This window comes from Stegostoma tigrinum, chromosome 16 (assembly GCF_030684315.1).
Source record: "Stegostoma tigrinum isolate sSteTig4 chromosome 16, sSteTig4.hap1, whole genome shotgun sequence".
Classification (NCBI taxonomy): domain Eukaryota; kingdom Metazoa; phylum Chordata; class Chondrichthyes; order Orectolobiformes; family Stegostomatidae; genus Stegostoma; species Stegostoma tigrinum.
The window spans coordinates 39,075,795-39,095,196 of record NC_081369.1 but is presented as its reverse complement, the minus strand read 5'-3'; the positions used below and the strand labels follow the sequence as shown (position 1 = coordinate 39,095,196).

The following is a 19,402-nucleotide window of genomic DNA, read 5'->3' as shown; positions in this document are numbered from 1 at the left end:
ATAGGTGGACAGGCAGGTAGTACTGAGGAGTTGGGGAAGCTGCAGAAAGATTTAGATAGTTTGGGAGTGTGGCCCAGGAAATGCCTGATGAAATTCAATGTGAGTAAATGTGAGGTTTTGCACTTTGGAAAAAAGAATACAGGCATGGACTATTTTCTAAATGGTGAGAAAATTCATAGAGCTGAAGTACAAAGGGATCTGGGAGTGTTGGTCCAGGATTCTCTAAAGGTTAACTTGCAGGTTGAGTCTGTGATTAAGAAAGCGAATATAATGTTGTCATTTATCTCAAGAGGGTTGGAATATAAAAGCAGTGATGTGCTTCTGAGACTTTATATAGTGCTAGTTAGGCCCCATTTAGAAAACTGTGTCCAATTTTGGGCCCCACACTCAGGACGGACATATTGGCTCTGGATGATCCCTGGAATGGTAGGTTTAACATATGATGAATGGCTAAGGATCCTGGGATTTTATTCATTGGAGTTTAGAAGGTTGAGTGGAGATCTAATAGAAAGTTACAAGATAATATATGTCTTAGAAAGGGTGGACACTCGGAAGTTGTTTCCATTAGGCGGGGAGACTCGGACCCAGGGACACAGCCTTAGAATTAGAGGGCGTAAATTTAAAATGGAAATGAGGACACATTTCTTCAGCCAGAGAGTGGTGGGCCTGTGGAATTCATTGCCACGGAGTGCAGTAGAGGCCAGGACGTTAGATGTCTTCAAGACAGAGATCGATAAATTCTTGATCTCACAAGGAATCAAGGGCTATGGGGAGAATGCAGGGAAGTGGAGTTGAAGTGCCCATCAGCCATGATTAAATGGCGGAGTGGACTCGATGGGCCGAATGGCCTTACTTCCACTCCTATGTCTTATGGTCTTATGGTAATAGGTGGATGCACATGGGGTTATTGTGATTGGTCTGTGGGAAGGCTGGAGTGGATAGGTGAGTATGATGATGGACAGGTTAGGTCCGGTCAGGAGGGGGAGAGCTTTATAGGGGATAAGGCTGAGAGTGGAGGCATTTTGAAGCTGGTGAATTCAATGTTATGGCCATTGGGCTGTAAGCTTCCAAAGTGAAATATCAGGTGTTGTACCTCCAGTTTACATTTGACCTCATTATATCAGTGGAGAAACCCAATGATGGACATGTGACCAGCAGAGTGAGAGGGGGAAATTAAAACAGATGGTAACCAGAAGGTCAGCTCAGTTGTTGCATGCAGAGTGCCAATGCTTCAGGAACTGGTCCCCGAGTCTGCGTTTGGTCTCCCTGACATAGAGGAGACTACATCAGGAGCAACAGATGCAATAGGATGAAGTGCGGGTGAGTCTCTGCTGGATCTGGAAAGATTGTTTGGGGCCTTAGATTTGCTTTCTTATAACATTATCTATGATCTTCACCTGGGGCAATTAGAGATTGGCAATAAATGCTGGCATAGCCCACTCACATCCTGAGAACAAATAAATAAAAGAAAAATTATTGCAATTCTGCCCTGAGGAGTAAAAGACAAAAACTCCGAAAGCCTGTCTCTTTCTTCAGCAATACTCAAGTTTGTGTATTACCAAATGAATTGATTGTTCACAAAAACACTGGGGCAATATGACCAGATGCCATTGATATTTCCCTTCCAATAACATTGCCAGCAGTACATCAATAAGATGCATTATCTATTGTTCATTTTATAAATAATTAGAATGCACCATCACAAACAATGGAGACATGAGCTTCAGAATTGGAATGAAAATTAAATTTAACGTTAGGCAGATGTTACCTGCTTATGCTCTTTTCCAAAGTGATTTTCACTGCTGTGAATATGAAAGGGATACTTCACACAAGATTCATTATCTGTTGTAATTGCAAACTCAATGTGAGTCATCTTCAGAGTCTCTTTGCCAATGGAGAATGAAGAGGTCATGACATGTAGGTCATACAGCTTACATCAGCCTAAGTTATAGCATATCGCCTCCTTACAAATATGACTAATTCCATTCCACTGGATTACTTTCTTTTACAGGTTTCTCATAATTTTGCAATTAATTTCAATTCGGAAAATGATGAATGTGAAGGTAAGCTGAAACCAGTTGCATTCAATGAAATGTGTAAGTTGCTTTCTCATTTGTTGCCTTGTGATATAATTTAAAATTCACAGCAATGCAGTGTGACTGTCAAGTCAAATTGCAAATTGTTTTTAGTGTCGTAATTTGTGAATCTTCCTCAGGAGACCCTCTCACTCAAAGACGATCAATGATCTCCTAAAGCATGCCCTAATGTGATGAAAATGTAGTTTGTTCAGAAGCAAATGAATGCCATCTCATAAATCCAGCCACAAAAATGGTATAGTATTAGCACAATTAACAACTAACCTGTTTCAGTATATGCAATATGTTAGCTTTCGCTGCAGGAGAATTGGCCATGCAGATGTGGATGGTATCAATCTCTGTTTTTGTGTGTAATGCTCATAGTTTCTGATGCTTTATATACTTATATAAATTTAAAAGCAACTTCTAATTGAATTAGAGATCGTAGGAATAGTAGGATAGATGGGACCGCATCCCAAAACCAGCCCAGCTTGTCCCCGCCTCCCTAATCTGTCCTTCCTCCCAGCTATCCCCTCCTTCCACCTCAAGCCTCACACCCATCTACCTACCAGCCTCATCCCACCTCCGTAACCTGTCTGAACTCCCTGGACTGACCTATCCCCTCGCTAATTCCCCACCTACACTCACCTTTACTGGTTCCATCCCCGCCTCTTTGACCTGTCTGCTTCCTCTCTACCCATCTTCTCCTTTATCCATCTTCTATCCACCTCCCCCTCTCCCCCGTTTATTTCACAATCCCCTACCCCTCCCTCATTTATGAAGAAGGGTCTAAACCCAAAACGTCAGCTTTCCTGCCCCTCTGATGCTGCTTGGCCTGCTGTGTTCATCCAGCTCTACACCTTGCTATCTTCTAATTGAATTATGTTTTTGTTTGATTTAAGGAATACAGGGAGTTGTTGAATCATATCAGACCTGTCTACCCAAAATTCAGCTGTATGGTCCAACCAATGTGTCACCTATTATAGGGAAAGTGGCTAAAGTGGCTGCTGAGGAGGAGAAGACAAAAGAAGCATCTGTACGTATAACTCAGTAAAAAAAATCTCAAACACATCAAGGAAGTAGCTAGCAATCAGCACTTCATCGCTCAATCCTTTCTTCTGACCTGTTGTTGCTGGGGCAGACTTAAATATTGCTTCAGGCTATTTAACTGGACTAGTGAGCTAGTGCACTATGTCCATGTGCTAAGGAAATAGGAATGAAAAAAAGCTGGAAATCTTGGTAGCTTTGGCAATGTCTTTGGAGAGAAACAGAATTGAACAGCATGTGGTTTCCTCAATGTAGAAAGGCAGACAAGGTGATGGTTTTGTGGTACATGTCTGTTCTGTCCACAGGCATGAACTCTAGGTTCCAGTTGCTTGTGATTTCAATTCCCGACAGTGCTTCCTGCTGAGTTTTTATTACAGTGCTCAAATGAAGCTCACACAAGCTGAAGGAATGAAACCATACCTTTGAACTCGGCAGTCTGTATTGAGTTCTTTAGGTGATAGCCTTTGCCATTGTCTTGTTCCCTATATTGTTGCTCATTCCCTGTCCTTATGCTGAGTTGGTCTTTATCTTGTTTGTTCCTTTATCCCTTCACAGTGCATTTGGATGGTTTTGTGTAACAATCCATACCTCATTTGGACATAACCTTTGTTTATTTGCTATATTCATTTCAACTCATTTTGGCTGTTGCATTTTGAAATCTTTTCCTATTTTATCTCCTTTAACCTCCACCCTATCTCTGTTATTTTCCTTTGCTCCTCCTGTTCTCTCCCCTCTTCCACTGGGTTACAATCATTCACATTTCTATTTCTCTTTGCCTCTGATGAAAGGTTAACTCTGTGTGTCCACAAATGCTGCCCAATATGCTGAATTTCTATAGCATTTTTTTAGTTCTGAATTCACATTTCCAGCAACTGCAGCATTTTACTTTCAGTCAGGAGGGCTGAGCACAGATTCTTGTCTCATGCTCCATTGCCAATCTCAGCTTTGATGTGTGAATGTATTCCAGTATCCCTTAGCCTGGAATAAAGTAAATTTTCTAGGATTCCTGCATTTAGTAGCTACCTCCCACGATTTTTGCTGAAAATTGCCTATGTACATTTGTTACGTGAATGGAGGATTGAGTTTGGCTGGGAAGTTGCACTGAATGATTACCCTATGGATGTTCAGTGTCTTTACTCATATTCAAAGGGAAGAGAGAAATCCCAGAATATGGAAGAAAATAGCAATAAGGTCATAATCCTATCAAATGGCTGAGAAGACTGGAGAGATTGAGTACTAATGGTTACATTGGGCACCCAATGGCAGCTGTCCCAATCATTCCCAATCAGAAATTACCGTCTCCATAACTTTTGAGATAATTCTGACAGTTAGGCGATTTAGTAATTCTGCATGCAATATTGCTGATGGAAAAGTAGAAAAGTAGCATGATGCTACTTGCTTCAAGGTCTTTACATGAGGATGTTTCTGTCTTGATTGTGCCTTGTTTTTGTCTTTACAGCAATACTTTATCCTGCTGATTCTAACAGATGGTGTTGTCACTGACATGGCAGATACAAGGGAAGCAATAGTCCGAGCATCATACCTACCAATGTCCATCATCATTGTTGGTGTTGGCAATGCGGATTTTACAGATATGCAGATACTGGATGGTGATGATGGGGTTTTACGATCGCCAAAGGGGGAACCTGTGTTACGAGATATTGTTCAGTTTGTCCCCTTCCGTGAATTTAAAAATGTAAGAACTAAAATACTTCTGGAATTATGTTTCCTATTATTGTACGTACCTTCTGGTAGTGTTACACCTTTGGAGCAAGGTGCTGAACCTTCACAATGAACTCGGTGCATCTTTATGTTGACACTGTAGGCTAGAAGTGATGACCAAGTATAAAATTCCTCTTTCTGGCTTTTTAACATCATCATTAACTAACGTGTTTTTGCTAAGGCAATGTTTTTTAAATTGTCCATCTGAGCACAGTTTCTATGTTTCTGTCCAGAGATTTTGATCAGTACTTTAACATCATTAGGGCAAGTGTTGAGAATCTTGCCTTGCGTCAGATTCACCCCTGCCATCCGTCTAGAACATTGTTTCATTCTTATAGCTGTTTCTGTGATCTTTCTGTTCTCTGCTGGAGCTACTCATTATTAGATAGATGGGCTTCCTTCTGCTGATTACACTCACCTTTCCTGACCATGATCAAATTCCCTATTTCACAGCATGAAAGCTGAAGTGTAAAGTGAGACACTGAGGTAATTTTACTAACTCTAAAAATTCTATTTAACATTCATGCAACCACTACAGAGGTGACAGAAGGCAAGAACAAATGACTAAACAGATATTTTGTGTTTAGAGATAAGAAGATTCCTTTCCTGTAATGACTTACTCATGGTTCTTGTCTAGACAACAAAGGCACAAGAAGACCAAAGTTCTCATGAATAGTGATGTGCTAATAAAACTGTTGAGACCATGCACTCAATGAAAATGTCTATTAATCAAAAACTGCAGTTGGCAACATCTTGACTCTTAATTAACCAGAAAACAGAATAACCAAACGCTGCTGTACTGAACATCATGATAAGTCTCATGTTAGACATATTTTCTCTTTTCTTTCAAGATTAGTAATTTTGAAAGCAATTTATCTGCATTTCAGTCAGTGTAATATCCAACACCCCTCATTTGCAGATTTACGGGCAAATCCATTGTATTAATTGCAGATATAGGAAATCCAGCAAAGCAAAACATAAAACAACAAAGATGGCAGAAGAAATAATTTAGAAAAGAACAGTAAAGATGACTATGGAACTCAGCATTGATCTAGGAAACTAAATATAACTTCACTGGGAAAATATTTGCTTGGGAGTATTACCCACATTTATAAAATAATGAGAGTGATTGATGGGTTTGATGCACTGAAGGATTTTATTCTAAATCATGAGAGATCCAAAGATCATGGATTTTCATTCTTCAATCATGGGATACAGCAGGCAGGGCCGGTAATTTTTTTTTACCAGTTCCCAATTGTCTTTGAGAATGTGATAGTGGGCTGTCTCCTTGAACTGCTGCAGTCCGTTTGATGTAAGTACACCACAATGCTGTTAGAGAGGATGGTACAGGATTCTGACCCATTGACTCTAAAGGAACAGCGATGTATTGCCAAGTCAGGATGGTGAATGACATGGACGGACTTTGCAGATGGTGGTGTTCCTATATATCTGCTGTTTTTTTTCCTTCTAGATGGTAGTAGACATGGGTTTTGAAAGTGCTGGCTAATCATCCTTGTTGAGTTACTGCTGTGCATTTCTTACACGGTACACACTGTAATTATTGTGTGTCAGTAGTGGAGGGAGTGGATGTAGTACCAGTCAAGCAGGCTGCTTTTTCTTGGATAGGGCTAAGCTTCTTCAGTGCTAATCAGTAAAGTTAGATCACACATTCATGGTGAGCTTAACAATCAGATACAAAATTGACTTGACAGTCGGAGACATAGGATGGTGCTGGAGGATTTTTCGAACGGGCGGCCTGTAACCAGTGGTGTTCCACAAGGATCAGTACTGGGTCCACTTTTATTTGTCATTTATATGAGTGATTTAGATGAGAATATAGAAGATATGGTTAGTAAGTTTGCAGATGACACCAAAATTGGTGGTAGAGTGGACAGTGAAGAAAGTTATCTAAGATTACAAAGAAATCATGATCAATTGGTTCAGTGGGTTGAGGAGTGGCAAATGGAGTTTAATTTGGATAAATGCAAGGTATTGCATTTTGGTAAAAGGAAGAGGGCATTACATTATATAATTAATGGTAGGGTCCTGTATCGTGTTGTAGAACAAGAGAGATCTAGGAGTACAGATACATAATTCTTTGAAATTTGCATCAGAGCTAAACAGGATGATTAACAAAACATGTAGCACACTTGCCTTCATAACTCAGATCTTTGATGGTACAAATTGGGACATCATGCCGAGGTGGTACAGGACAGTTGTGAGGCACCTTCTGGACTGCTGTATGCAGTTCGGGTCACCATGCTATTATTAAATTAGAGGGGGATCAGAAAAGATTTACCAAAATGTTGCCAGGAATGGAGGGTTTAGGTTATAAAAATAGGCTGGATAGGCTGGGACTTTCTTCACTGGAGCAAAGGAGATTGAAGGGTGACCTTATGGTTTATAAAATCATGAGGGTCATAGATAAGGTGAATTTCCCTAGAGTGGCAGAGTTCAAACTAGCAAGCATATTTTTAAGGTGAGAGGAGAAAAACTTAAAAAGAACACGAGGAGCACCTTTTTTAATACAGAGAGTGGTTTGTGTGTGGAATGAAATGCCAGAGGAAGTGGTGGATGCAGGTTCAGTTACACCATTTAAAAGACGTATGAATAAGTACATGAATTGGAAAGATTTGGAACAATATGGGCCAAATGCAGGTAAATAGGATTAATTTAGTTTGGGAACATGGTCAGCATGGAGTAGCTGGACTGAACGGTATGTTGCCGTGCTGTATGACTCTACGACTATATGTTGTTGGGGTTACGATCATCCATCCAAGTTGGGAGTGTATCTATCACACTCTTGGCTAGTGAATTTCAAATATTGGGCAAGTTTTTGTGAGTCAGGGGATGATTACTCATTGTAGGATTACTAGCCTTTGGCATGTTCTTGCATCCACAGTATTTGTAGATATTCGTTCTAACCAATCTGTTCAGGGATGTTATTATGTACCCATGGAGTTTGTAGGCCCTGAACTCAGGACTCTTGGACCAGAGGAAGGAACACTACCACTGCATCACAGGAGCCCTAAATATTTGTATGGCTAATCCAATTCATTTTATGGTCAGCGTGACTCCCTAGGATGTTGAGGATCCATCGATGGGAATGCTGCTGAATTTCAAGGAGTGATGTCTAGATTCTGCCTAATTGGTGCAAATGTCACTTAACGCTTGCCATTCCAAACCTCAAGATTGTCCAGGTTTTGCTGCTTTTGAACATGGACTACTTCAGTTTCTGAGCTGTTGTGAATGGCGCTGATCATTGTCCATGCAGCCATCCCCACTTCATACCTAATGATGGAACGAAGGTTTTTGATGAAGCAGCTGAACATAATAGACAGTAGGTGCTGGAGTAGACCATTCGGCCCTTCGAGCCAGCACCACCATTCATTATGATTATGGCTGATCTTCCACAATCAGCATCCTGTTCCTGCCTTATCCCCATAACCCTTGATTCCACTATCTTTAAGAGCTCTATCCATCTCTTCCTTGAAAGTATCCAGAGAGTTGGCGTCCACTGCCTTCTGAGGCAGAGCATTCCATATACCCACCACTCTCTGGGTGAAGACGTTTTTCCTCAACTCTGTTCTAACTGGCCTACCCCTTATTTTTAAACAGTGTCCTCTGGTTCTGGACTCACCCATCAGCGGAAACATGCTTCCTGCCTCCAGAGTGTCCAATCCCTTAATAATCTTATACGCCTCAATCAGATCCCCGCTCATCCTTCTAAAGTCAAGTGTATACAAGCCCAGTTGCTCCAATCTTTCAACATATGATAGTCCCGCCATTCTGGGAATTGACCTCGTGAACCTACCCTGCACTCCCTCAATAGCAAGAATGTCCTTCCTCAAATTTGGAGACCAAAACTGTACACAATACTCCAGATGCGGTCTCACCAGGGCCCTGTACAGCTGCAGAAGGACCTCTTTGCTCCTATACTTAATTCCTCTTGTTATGAAGGCCAGCATGCCATTAGCTTTCTTCTGGTTGGGCCTAGGACATTACCCTGCAAAAGTCCTGCAGAGATGGCCTGGGGCTGAGCTGACTGACCTCCAACAACTACAACCATCTTTCTTTGTGCAAGGCATGTCTCTAACCAGCTAAACGTCGGCCCAATTTGAGCGGATTTCTGTCTTCTGAGGTGCTCCCCACAGCTAGCTTGGAGGGGATGGATTTTCTCCCTACAAATATCAATTTGTTATATATGTCTGGTCATGTAAAACATCAGATTCTATGAGGAGGAAGTTCTAAAGGCCACCAGCACCATCCAGGCATCATATTTAAAGGCACTTGGACAGAGTCTCACTGTCTGCAACCCAGAAACATCACCACCTACCCTTGAAGATGTCAGAGACCAGGCAAAAAGTAGTGCCATATTTTAGCAATGTCTACCAAACAGGGAAGTACATCAAGCCCCAATAACTGGAGCCCAGGTTCCAGGGGGCTGACTGCACTCAAGTAAACGGCAGTGGCTAGGGCCAGGAGCCTGGGCCATGAGTGGCACAAGGGAGCAAGACTTCTGTCCTTGATCCTGCACTCAAAATGTTCTCCTGAAGATTGTCATAGAGAAGTAAGGTTGTTTTACCTATAGATCACAATAATTTTAAATTTCTCATCTTTGTTTCCAAATCATTCCACTGTCCTGCCATTACTCATCTCTGTATCCGCCTCTGAAATATCAAAATTGTTTCATTACCAAAATTATCCAGCTGATCATGTGTGCTAGTTCTCTGACTGAGCAATTCACTTAGTGCCATTCCCCTGCCTTCTCCCCTAACCATGCACATTCAAATAACAATCCAATTCCCCTTTGAACACCTTGATGGAACTTGCCTCCAGCATACCTCCAGGCAGTTCACTCCAGACTTTGCACACGCTTTATTAAAAAAAAGTTTTCCTCATGTCACTTTGCTTCCTTTGCCAACTGTCTTAAACTTATGTTCTCTCATTCTTGATCCTTTCATAAATGGGAACAGTTCTTCCTCAGTGCTTTGACTGGATTCCTCATGATTTTGAATATATCTATCAAATATCCTCTTAGCCTTTTCTTTTCCAAGGTGATCAGTCCCAACTTCTCTGATATATCATCATTACAAAAGTTTCCTCATCACTGGAATCTATCGTGTTATCCTTTTGTGCAATCTCTTCAATACTGTCAAATGTTTCAAGATCTGTGAATTCCTCCCATTCTGGCCTTTTGCGTGTCGCCCATTTTTAATCGATGAATCATTGGTGGCTGTGTCTTCTGGTACCATGATCCCAAATTCTTTCCCAAATCTTTTTTACCTCTCTACGTGTATTTCCCTAAAAACTACCTTTTTGATCAAGCTTTCCTAATGGTCCAGATGTTATGATAGGACTGATAGTGAAAGTGTTAGAGTTTGTCAAAGTAAGTTGTCTGAAACTGACAGCATCTTGTGTAGTCCACACATGCACACTTAAATCTGGAGATCCAGGCATTGACATTCATGTTTTTGTGCTATTAAACATGTTATTAGACAGCTGAAGATCTCCAGACTACTATCAAGTGGAAATCACTGACCTGCCAAAGCCTGCCCTATTACACTATTAGTTTCACTGTAAAAACTCTTGTAGAATGAGGTGAGACTGGGCTTTTATTGTTGCACTCATACGAACATAGAAAATAGGAGGCGCAGAAGGACATTTGGCCCCTCAAGCCTCTCCCACATTTCTATCAGAGCATGGCCAATCTGCCCCAAGCCTGAACTCCTGTGTTGTGCCAGTTCCTTGTAGCCTTCACCTCCCCACTACTTCTGAAATTTATTTGTCTCTTCCCTAAATACTTCCAGTGATCTAGCCTCCATAACACTCTGGGGTAGAAAATTCCAGACTCAATCTGTAATTAATACTGAACAGCTTCAATGTTCCTCAGAGTCTAATTTTGTACAAGTGGCATGTTAAAATTCTCCATTGTTATTTTTGAAAAAGTCACTTTAAAAATAATTTTAATTATTTTTCTCTATCATGTCAACATTTCTGCTTTAACTTAATCCTATTCTGATCATTTATTTCACTTTTTACAAAATATGTTAGGTGAATGAAACTTTTGGTGCTTTATACTCTTTGGTTTGTCATCTTTGAATATAATTCTCTGTGATAGACTGCTTACCCTGTTTGTTAATATTGCTGTTGCTGGACGCCCTGATCCTCTGGCCTTGACACCACGTTTAAACTGACATCAGCAAAGGCAAAATCTACATCACACCTCTCCACAGACATCACTTTTTCTAAGATCAGTTGTGTGCACCATTATTTTGACAGTGATTGCAAAATCCAATTCAAAATCTTATTTGGCTTCAAGTCAAATGTTACAATAAATGCTGCTGTGAAATATCTTTGGGTGTCTGATTACATGAAAGGAAAAATGCAAATGGAACATGTTGTTTGTAAATATTTGAGACTAACATTGTTATGGTGGTAATGTTCTTTAAAGCTTGAATTAATTTATTTTGCTTTAACTGTATTGCTGTTTGATAACTTTTGAAAGGTGCTTGACATGGAAATACGTTAAATTGAAACAAAAAGCAGTAGGTTTCACAACTAATGACCTGATCTGTGTTCCAGGCCTCTCCAGCAGCTTTGGCTAAATGTGTCTTAGCAGAAGTTCCAAAGCAAGTTGTGGAATATTACAGTTACAAGGCTATTGCCCCAAAATGCCCAACTCTGGACTCCCCTGAGTCAGCGTGCACAACACCCGAATAAACGGACTGACCATTATAAGTGAAAGTTTCTGAAAAGAGAACGATATAGATGCAGTGTGTGAAAATAATATTTGTGTATTGTAACTGGGTTTTTAAAATATACATTTTAAGATAAAAACCTCATTCAGCACTTTCACAGTTCTCATAAGCAAATTGCAATGCCCATGGTAATGATTAAGCACAGAAAAGTGTCAGTATTGAAAGATGGAATTAGCCAATATTCTGCCGATACACAGACATGTGACGTCTCATTCTGATGCTTTACTGAGTTATTAGACCATGTGTTTTATCTGAAGTGAATAGGGATGTAAATGGAAAGTAGATGTAGGAACGGTATGTTTTACCTTCCAGAGCTATAGGCACGTCATGAAGACTTTCCTCAAAAAGCAATTTAAGCTATCACAGAAAGCAAATGCAATGTGGCACATGCTGCACGGTTACTGCTTCTTAATCTGAAGGCTTAGCTTGTAACTTTAATGCCCATGTTTAAGGCAGTTCTCCATACAATATACACAACACCTATTGCTAGACTGGGGAATTATTTTGCAAATTTGACAAGAATTTTGTTTTACTTGCATTTTTATTTTAAACACGTGTCAATTAAAATATGTGATACCAGAATGAGAAAGAAATGTACAGTATTACAAAGGAAACCTGCCATTCTATCACAGGGACACTATAACAAAAAGTTATATAATGATGCATTATACAATAATATTAATGAATTTTGGTGATACAGTGTATTTATTCTACCATCCGAATGGACATGTAGATGTTGCACATTGTTTGAAAACTGTGATTAACACAAGGCCAGTACTTGATGTTAGCTGTGTCAGGGGTGCACTGAGTGCATTCCAAGGAGGCACTGGTTGACTGAAGTTCTCAAAAGATTAATAGCGATCAATAAGATAAGAGGCACAAATTTGATCATTTTCCTACAGGGGAACAGCACATACTGGAAACACACTGAAAGGAAACTATGAAACATATTAGAAAGAAGACAAAATTTTTAAAAACACTCATTAAAAAAATCTTGCACCATTTGGCATATTGAGATAAAGGAGTAAGAATAATCACCATTGTCCTTGCTATTAAATCCTTTTCAGATGCCTTGGTACTTAGTACGTCATTTCCCTTCAATGCTTCCTGCTGGCAGAAGAAAAATTAAGTTTGAGATATTCTTTCTTGGGGCTAGCACTCGTTTAAATACATAAGGTTAATTGCATCTTTCAGTTTTCAGATAAATTTGGAATTAGAATGAACTGTTGAGTTTGACTGCTGTGTGTGGTACAAGGATTCTTCTGGTATCAACTGAAAAATCAATGGTCACATGTTTATATTGCAAAACTTTTTGTTCTGAAGGCCCTATTTAGAAACAAAAGAAGTGAATCAAGCTGGGCTATAAAGCAGGTGTAGGCCAAAGCTGTGAAATCAGTCATAGAGATTGCAAAAAACAACAGACTTAAAGCAAACTGCTGAGATGGGGTTGGCGATCCGAGAGGGATGCCTCATGTCAACAAAGACGTGAAACATATGCACAATTGAGTTTAATTTCCTTCACAGTTTAGGACGATTCTATTGTTGAACTCCTAACAAGAACAGCATTTGGTTCAAAATATTTAACTTGCATTGTCACATGCAGGCTAATCTAAAATTGCTTCTGGAATTTTGCTGGTTTTTGTTTTCTATCTTCCAGTGCAAATGCATCACAATAACAGGGTCAGCCTGAAGTGATCGACATCGCATTTACTCTATATTTCAAGTGTGAGTGAAATGCAAATTAGATAGCAGGAACTGGCTTAACAACAAACCGAAACATAGTGGGATTTTTAGGATCTCTGTATTTTGCTTTGAATTGGGACTGAGATTCGGATTTGTACTCGATGGAGTTTATGGGTGGATCTTATTGAAACTTATGGAATGCTGACAAGCGTGGAAAGAGTATATGTGGAAAAAATGTTTCCACTGTTAGGAGAGACCAGAACCCAGGTCACAGCCTCAGAGCCAAGGGATGACCATTTAGAAATGAGATGATGAAGAATTTACTGAACCAGATTGTGGTGAATCTGTGGAACTCATTTCGGCAGAAAGCCATAGAGGCGAAGTCATTGAGTATCTTTGAGACGGAAATAGATAGGTTCTTGATTAGAAAGGAAATCAAAGGTTACGGTGCACTTAGTCAGTAGGAGTCAAAAGAATGAAGTCAGTTGGAATTTTGGATGACAAAACTTTTCTCAGAAGCATTGAAGGACAAAATTTTAACTTAACGCATCCTGTGGGAACATGTTGGAACGGGACTAGCCATGCAGTTTATATCTTATATTGATGACTTTCGGTGGGAGTTTTAACCTAACTCACTGATGCAATTATCTTCAACAATGAGGTTTGGCGTTATTGTTTAATAATGTTGAACAGTATACCCACATACATTGGGAGATAGTAAGGACTGCCGATGCTGTGGTCAGACATAACACAGTGTGGAGCTGGAGGAACACAGCAGGCCAGGCAGCATCATTGTGCTGACCCAAAACATTAGCTTTCCTGCTCCTCTGATGTTGTCTGGCCTGCTGTGTTCCTCCAGCTCCATGCTGTGTTATACCCTGATACATTTAGAGGATTGGACTAACCTAAGGCTCTGACAAAAACTTTCCACTTACATTTCAGTACCATAATAGCAGAAAGCTAGTATGAAAGATAGTTCTGAATAGAGTGATATCCTAGCAATAGACTTGATTTTAAAGATTAATTTTAAATTGTTTGCATGTGTTATTCATTTCTGTACAGCTTCCAGGAATATTCTATCCTATTTACATTAAAATGCTTCTGCAGTGAAGAAACAAGTTATATAAAAGCAAAGTAGTGTAGATGCTTGAACTCAGAAATAAAAACAAAGTGCTGGAGAAACTAAGTGTGTCTAGCAGCATCTGTGGAGAGAAAAACAGACTTAACATGACGACCCCCCCCACAGTGGTCAAAAACGCCCTCGACTGTATCTCTCTCATTTCCCGCAACCCATACCTCACATCCCCTCCCCGCAATAACATCAAAACAGAATCCCCCTCATTCTCACGTACCACCTCACCAACCTCCGGATCCAACGCATCATCCTCTGACACTTCCGCCATCTGAAATCTGCTCCCACCACCAAAGACAATTTTCCCTCCCCATCCTTATTCGCCTTCCAGAGGGACCACTCTCTCCGTGACTCCCTTGTCTGCTCCACACTCTGCTCCAGCCCCACCACACCTGGCACTTTTTCCTGCAACTGCAGGAAGTGCTACATTTGCCCCCACACCTCACCCCATCCCAGGCCTCAAGAAGACCTTCTACATCAAAGAGATGTTCACCTACACACCTGCTGATGTGGTATGCTGTACCTGCTGTTCCCGATGTGGCCTCCTCTACATCGGGGAAACCAAGCTGAGGCTTGGAGAACACTTTGTGGAACACTTATGTTCGGTTTGCGACAAACGACTGCACCTCCCAGTCACAAATCATTTCAACTCCCCCTCCCACTCCTTGGACGACATGTCCATCATGGGCCCCCTACTGTGCCACAACGATGCCACCTGAAGGTTGCAGGAACATATTTTGCTTGGGAACCCTGCTGCCCAATGGTATCAATGTGGATTTCACAAGCTCAAAATCTCCCCTCCCCCATCGGCACCCCAAAACCAGCCCAGCTCGTCCCTGCCTCCCTAACCTGTCCGTCCTTCCTTCCACCTATCCGCTCCTTCCTCTTCAAGCTCCACACCCACCTCCTACCTCCCAGCCTCATCCCACCTCTTTGACCTGTCTGTCCTCTTTGGACTGACCTATCCTCTCCCCAACTCCCCACCTACACTCACCTTTACTGGCTCCATCCCCACCTCTTTGACCTGTCTGTCTCCTCTCCATGTATCTGCTCCTTTATCCATCTTCCATCCGCCTCCCCCTCTCTCCCTATTTATTTCAGACTCCCCTTCCCTTCCCCCATTTCTGAAGAAGGGTCCAGACCTGAAACAGCAGCCTTCCTGCTCCTCTGATGCTGCTTGGCCTGCTGTGTTCATCCAGCTCTACACCTTGTTATACTAAAGGTCATGAGTTGTCTTCAGCCTTCATCAGGAATTTTTACTTTCATCTCTGATCTTTTAACAATTTCTAGTGAGGTCAGAGTCACAGCAGAGGTCAGTTACAAGGTCTATTAAGACCTTCAAGGACCACAAATACATTTGACAAATTAAATAATTTCCAGTTTAAGCTTCACAGTGTGTTACACATTTGCAGCATAGTTATTGGCATTGCAGGTTTTTACTACCTTTAACAGAAGCTGCAAATGTAGTCTTTTTGCACAAGACAGATTATTACCGGAGATTCACTGGAATACAGAAAAATCATGGCAGAATCACGCTATAGTAATTGTACTTTACCTGTGTAAACTAAAAGTGTTGCTGAGACAGTGACCGCATAAGGACAAATACAATATAGTTAGGATCATTGCTACTTCTATTCATTTTGGATTTGTAGTTGTGAATTTATGTAATCTCTATATAAGGCAGATGGTCATTCCGAAAACTCCTATTGTGTCAACTTGAAATGTATTGAAAGTGGGCTAAAGCATGATAAACACAGGATCTTTCTTGTGATGTGCAATCTCATTAATTTGCTTCAAAAACTCAATTAAAATGAAACCTGCATGCATAATGCATGTACACAATCCCTTGGATTTTAAAAGAGTTCACACCTCTTTTCAACTTCACAGGGTGAAAATAATAAATATTTTAAAATGTCCCCAGACAGGTCTGAAGGAAATGGAGTTAGGTTTACCCTGAGATTACATTTACCACAATAACAAACTGAAAGAGAAACTGTATAATTCCAATATACTATGTGTAGCAACTAGAAAGAGGGGGAAATTATAGCGCAAGAGAAATGAGCCATAAATATTGAAACAGATATTAATAGTTTCCAGAATTATTCGAAAGGAAGAATAACTAAAGTGAGCATTCATTCTCAAGAGAGTGGGGAATTACTAGTGCAAGTCTGGGGAATTAATAATGCAAAATAAATGAAAAATGCACTGAACAGGTTCGCTGTAGAAGAGAGAAGTTATGTTCTGCAAGGTGCAAGTTAAGAAGTGAAAGGAAGAGAGGAACGTAAAACAATTTCAATCACCAGTAAAAGGATGTTTTTAGTTATAAATAAAAGCTGACAAGCGTATGGGTCCTGATGGACATCATCCTAGGGTCCTTGGAAGAAGTTGTTGCTGATATAGCAGATGAATTAGTTTAATTTTCCAAAATCCCCCAGATTTGGCGAGTCCCAGAAAATTGGGATTTTGTGAATGTAACTCCTTTATATGAGACAGAAAGCAGGAAACTACAAGCCCAAAATCTGTCAAGGGGAAACTGCTGAAATCTAATAAAGGAGGCTATTTCAAGCCACTTAGAAAATTTTAATGCAATCAGGCATAAAAGCGAAATAGGATTTGACTTATTTGGTGTTCTTTCAGGAAATCCAAGCAAACATGGATAAATGGACCATGTAGTTTGATGTACTTGAATTCACAAAAGATATTGGATGAGATACCAAGATACCAAATCAAAGGTTACCACACAAATAAAATGGTATGGAAGTAATATAATGGCACAGATGGAGGATTAGTTAGTTAACGGGAAACAGAAAATAGGGGTACATGCGTCCTTTTGGGGTTGGCAGGGTGAATCAAATAGAGTGACACATGTATCACTCAATATTCTTTGCCCTCCACCCTGAGACAGACCTTCCCTTATGTTCTTTTTCCCACCTTTCCATCCTTTCATTTGCTCAAAGCTAATTAAATGTGTACTTCTGCTGTCCTGAAATGCGAACTTTGTTTCTGTCTTCGGAGATGATGAATATTTCCAGCATTTTCTGGTTTTCTGATAGATTTTCGTAACTATTTTGTTCTTTTATTGTATAGAAATTGATCCTCACTGTTTCTGTTTCCCTGATGGGAAGAAAGGGCAAAAGGGGCACCTCAGCAACCAACACATGGCTTTGTAAAAGTTTTTGTCTCCCATCTAATGCATTTTGCATTTGTGAATGAGAGTGTTAACTGCTGTCAAAGGACCCTCCAATAGAATGAGTTCATTGATGAAAATTCCTCCCTTGTTTTAGCCTATAAGTTGATCTTATTACACACCACATCATTCATTTTGATTTTGCAAATGTTGACATAAATGTCTGAAAACAGTGCTGTACTGCAGCTTTAATACTTTGGATGTTCTTTATGCAGAAAGTGATCTGGACAACAATACATTCAGATATGTCATGTCACTTAAATGGCCTCACTACAGTAGAGATAATACACATACATAGTAACATTTAATATCCATGCCACTTATGTAAGAGGCACTTAAACATATCAATGTAAGTGACAATGTTGAAGAAAAGCTGACCGTGGAACTGTTTCCACTGGCAGTTAAGTAAGGACGTGTGCTTTAAGGCAGATAATGGAATTAAGTGGAGTGCTCCAAAATAATGTTGTCCTGCTGAAGAGATGGTAAAGGGAATTAGAATGATGCAGGTTGAAAATGAAGAAGTTGCATTCTCTTCAAAGCTTCTATGTCTGGAAATTATGAGTGTCATATTCTAAATTTTAAAAGAATACCTTCTAAAGAATGCATTCAAAAATAGGTTTGTAGTAGACATAAAATGCTTTAAAATATTTTGCAAACATATGTCCTTGCTTTTTGCTCAAATGCATGCCAATGACAGATTCACCAAGTTATTGCATTGTTTTGCTTCAAAATGAATGTTTTCAACATGCTGCATTTGTTAAATTTTCTATTATTGTGTACAAATTTAGTGGCTGTTTTGCAAATCTATTGTAAAGACTGCATGAAAATATGTATTGTGCAAGTGAACTGAATGGCCAATCTCGAATTGTACAACATTGTGTTTTTAACTTAACAAAAATTGAGATATTGAGCTATGGAAGTGAAAGCGTTAATAAAGGCAACCTACTGCCCTCTTTTGTTTTGATATTCTACAGATATCTAATAAATATATTGAAGTGCCATAAAATACATCTTTGTGTTCCTTTTTTTGGTGCATAAACTTGCTACTTGGGTATCACTAAACACCAATATTTACAGAAAGGGTGTAACTGGGGCTGAAAGTGGCTGAAGAACCTGGCATGTATGGTATATATTCCTGGCATTTCATAGATCATATTACAGATCTGCCTGCAGCCTAGTGGCCAGTTAAGAGAACAGCCTGAATGGCAGGTGGGGGGCAATGTTTCATGCAATAAGAGACACCCTGGCACTATTGGTATAGTCCTTGGTGCATGGGAATTAAAGCACAGGGAACTCAGCAAACAAGAGCTGCATATGAGATTGACATTGATAAGGAAACTCTGGTTACTAACGTTGAAGCCCTTTAACTGGGGAGAGGTTGGAGATTAGTGATAATGGAAACTGCAGATACTGGAGAATTCCAAGATAATAAAATGTGAGGCTGGATGAACACAGCAGGCCAAGCAGCATCTCAGAAGCACAAAAGCTGACGTTTCGGGCCTAGACCCTTCATCAGATGAAGGGTCTAGGCCCGAAACGTCAGCTTTTGTGCTCCTGAGATGCTGCTTGGCCTGCTGTGTTCATCCAGCCTCACATTTTATTAGGTTGGAGATTAGTGTTTGGTGGTGCTGAAGGCTTTCTTGATGCGTTGGCAGAAGAAATTGTTGCCCAGCCCCCAAATGGGTTGTTAAAAAAGCCGTTTACAAGTTAATTCTGTTTCATTGCCACGTTTCCTCGCACTGAAGATACCTATGCAACAGAAACCAGGTACTGGATTGGACTGTACAAGCTGGTA

At 40.3% G+C, this 19,402-nt stretch overlaps 1 protein-coding gene across 1 annotated transcript in view; it reads left to right on the top strand.

Moving 5' to 3' along the window:
• cpne7 (copine VII) overlaps positions 1–18,601 on the top strand; it is a 138,252-nt gene extending 119,651 nt beyond the window's left edge. Inside the window, exons 13-16 of the mRNA XM_048547132.2 lie at positions 2,012–2,063; positions 2,978–3,111; positions 4,582–4,818; positions 11,430–18,601. Coding sequence (XP_048403089.1) covers positions 2,012–2,063; positions 2,978–3,111; positions 4,582–4,818; positions 11,430–11,567 — 561 coding nt within the window. The 3' untranslated portion in view covers positions 11,568–18,601. The remainder of the gene's footprint in view (positions 1–2,011; positions 2,064–2,977; positions 3,112–4,581; positions 4,819–11,429) is intronic.
• The last annotated feature ends 801 nt before the right edge of the window (positions 18,602–19,402 follow it).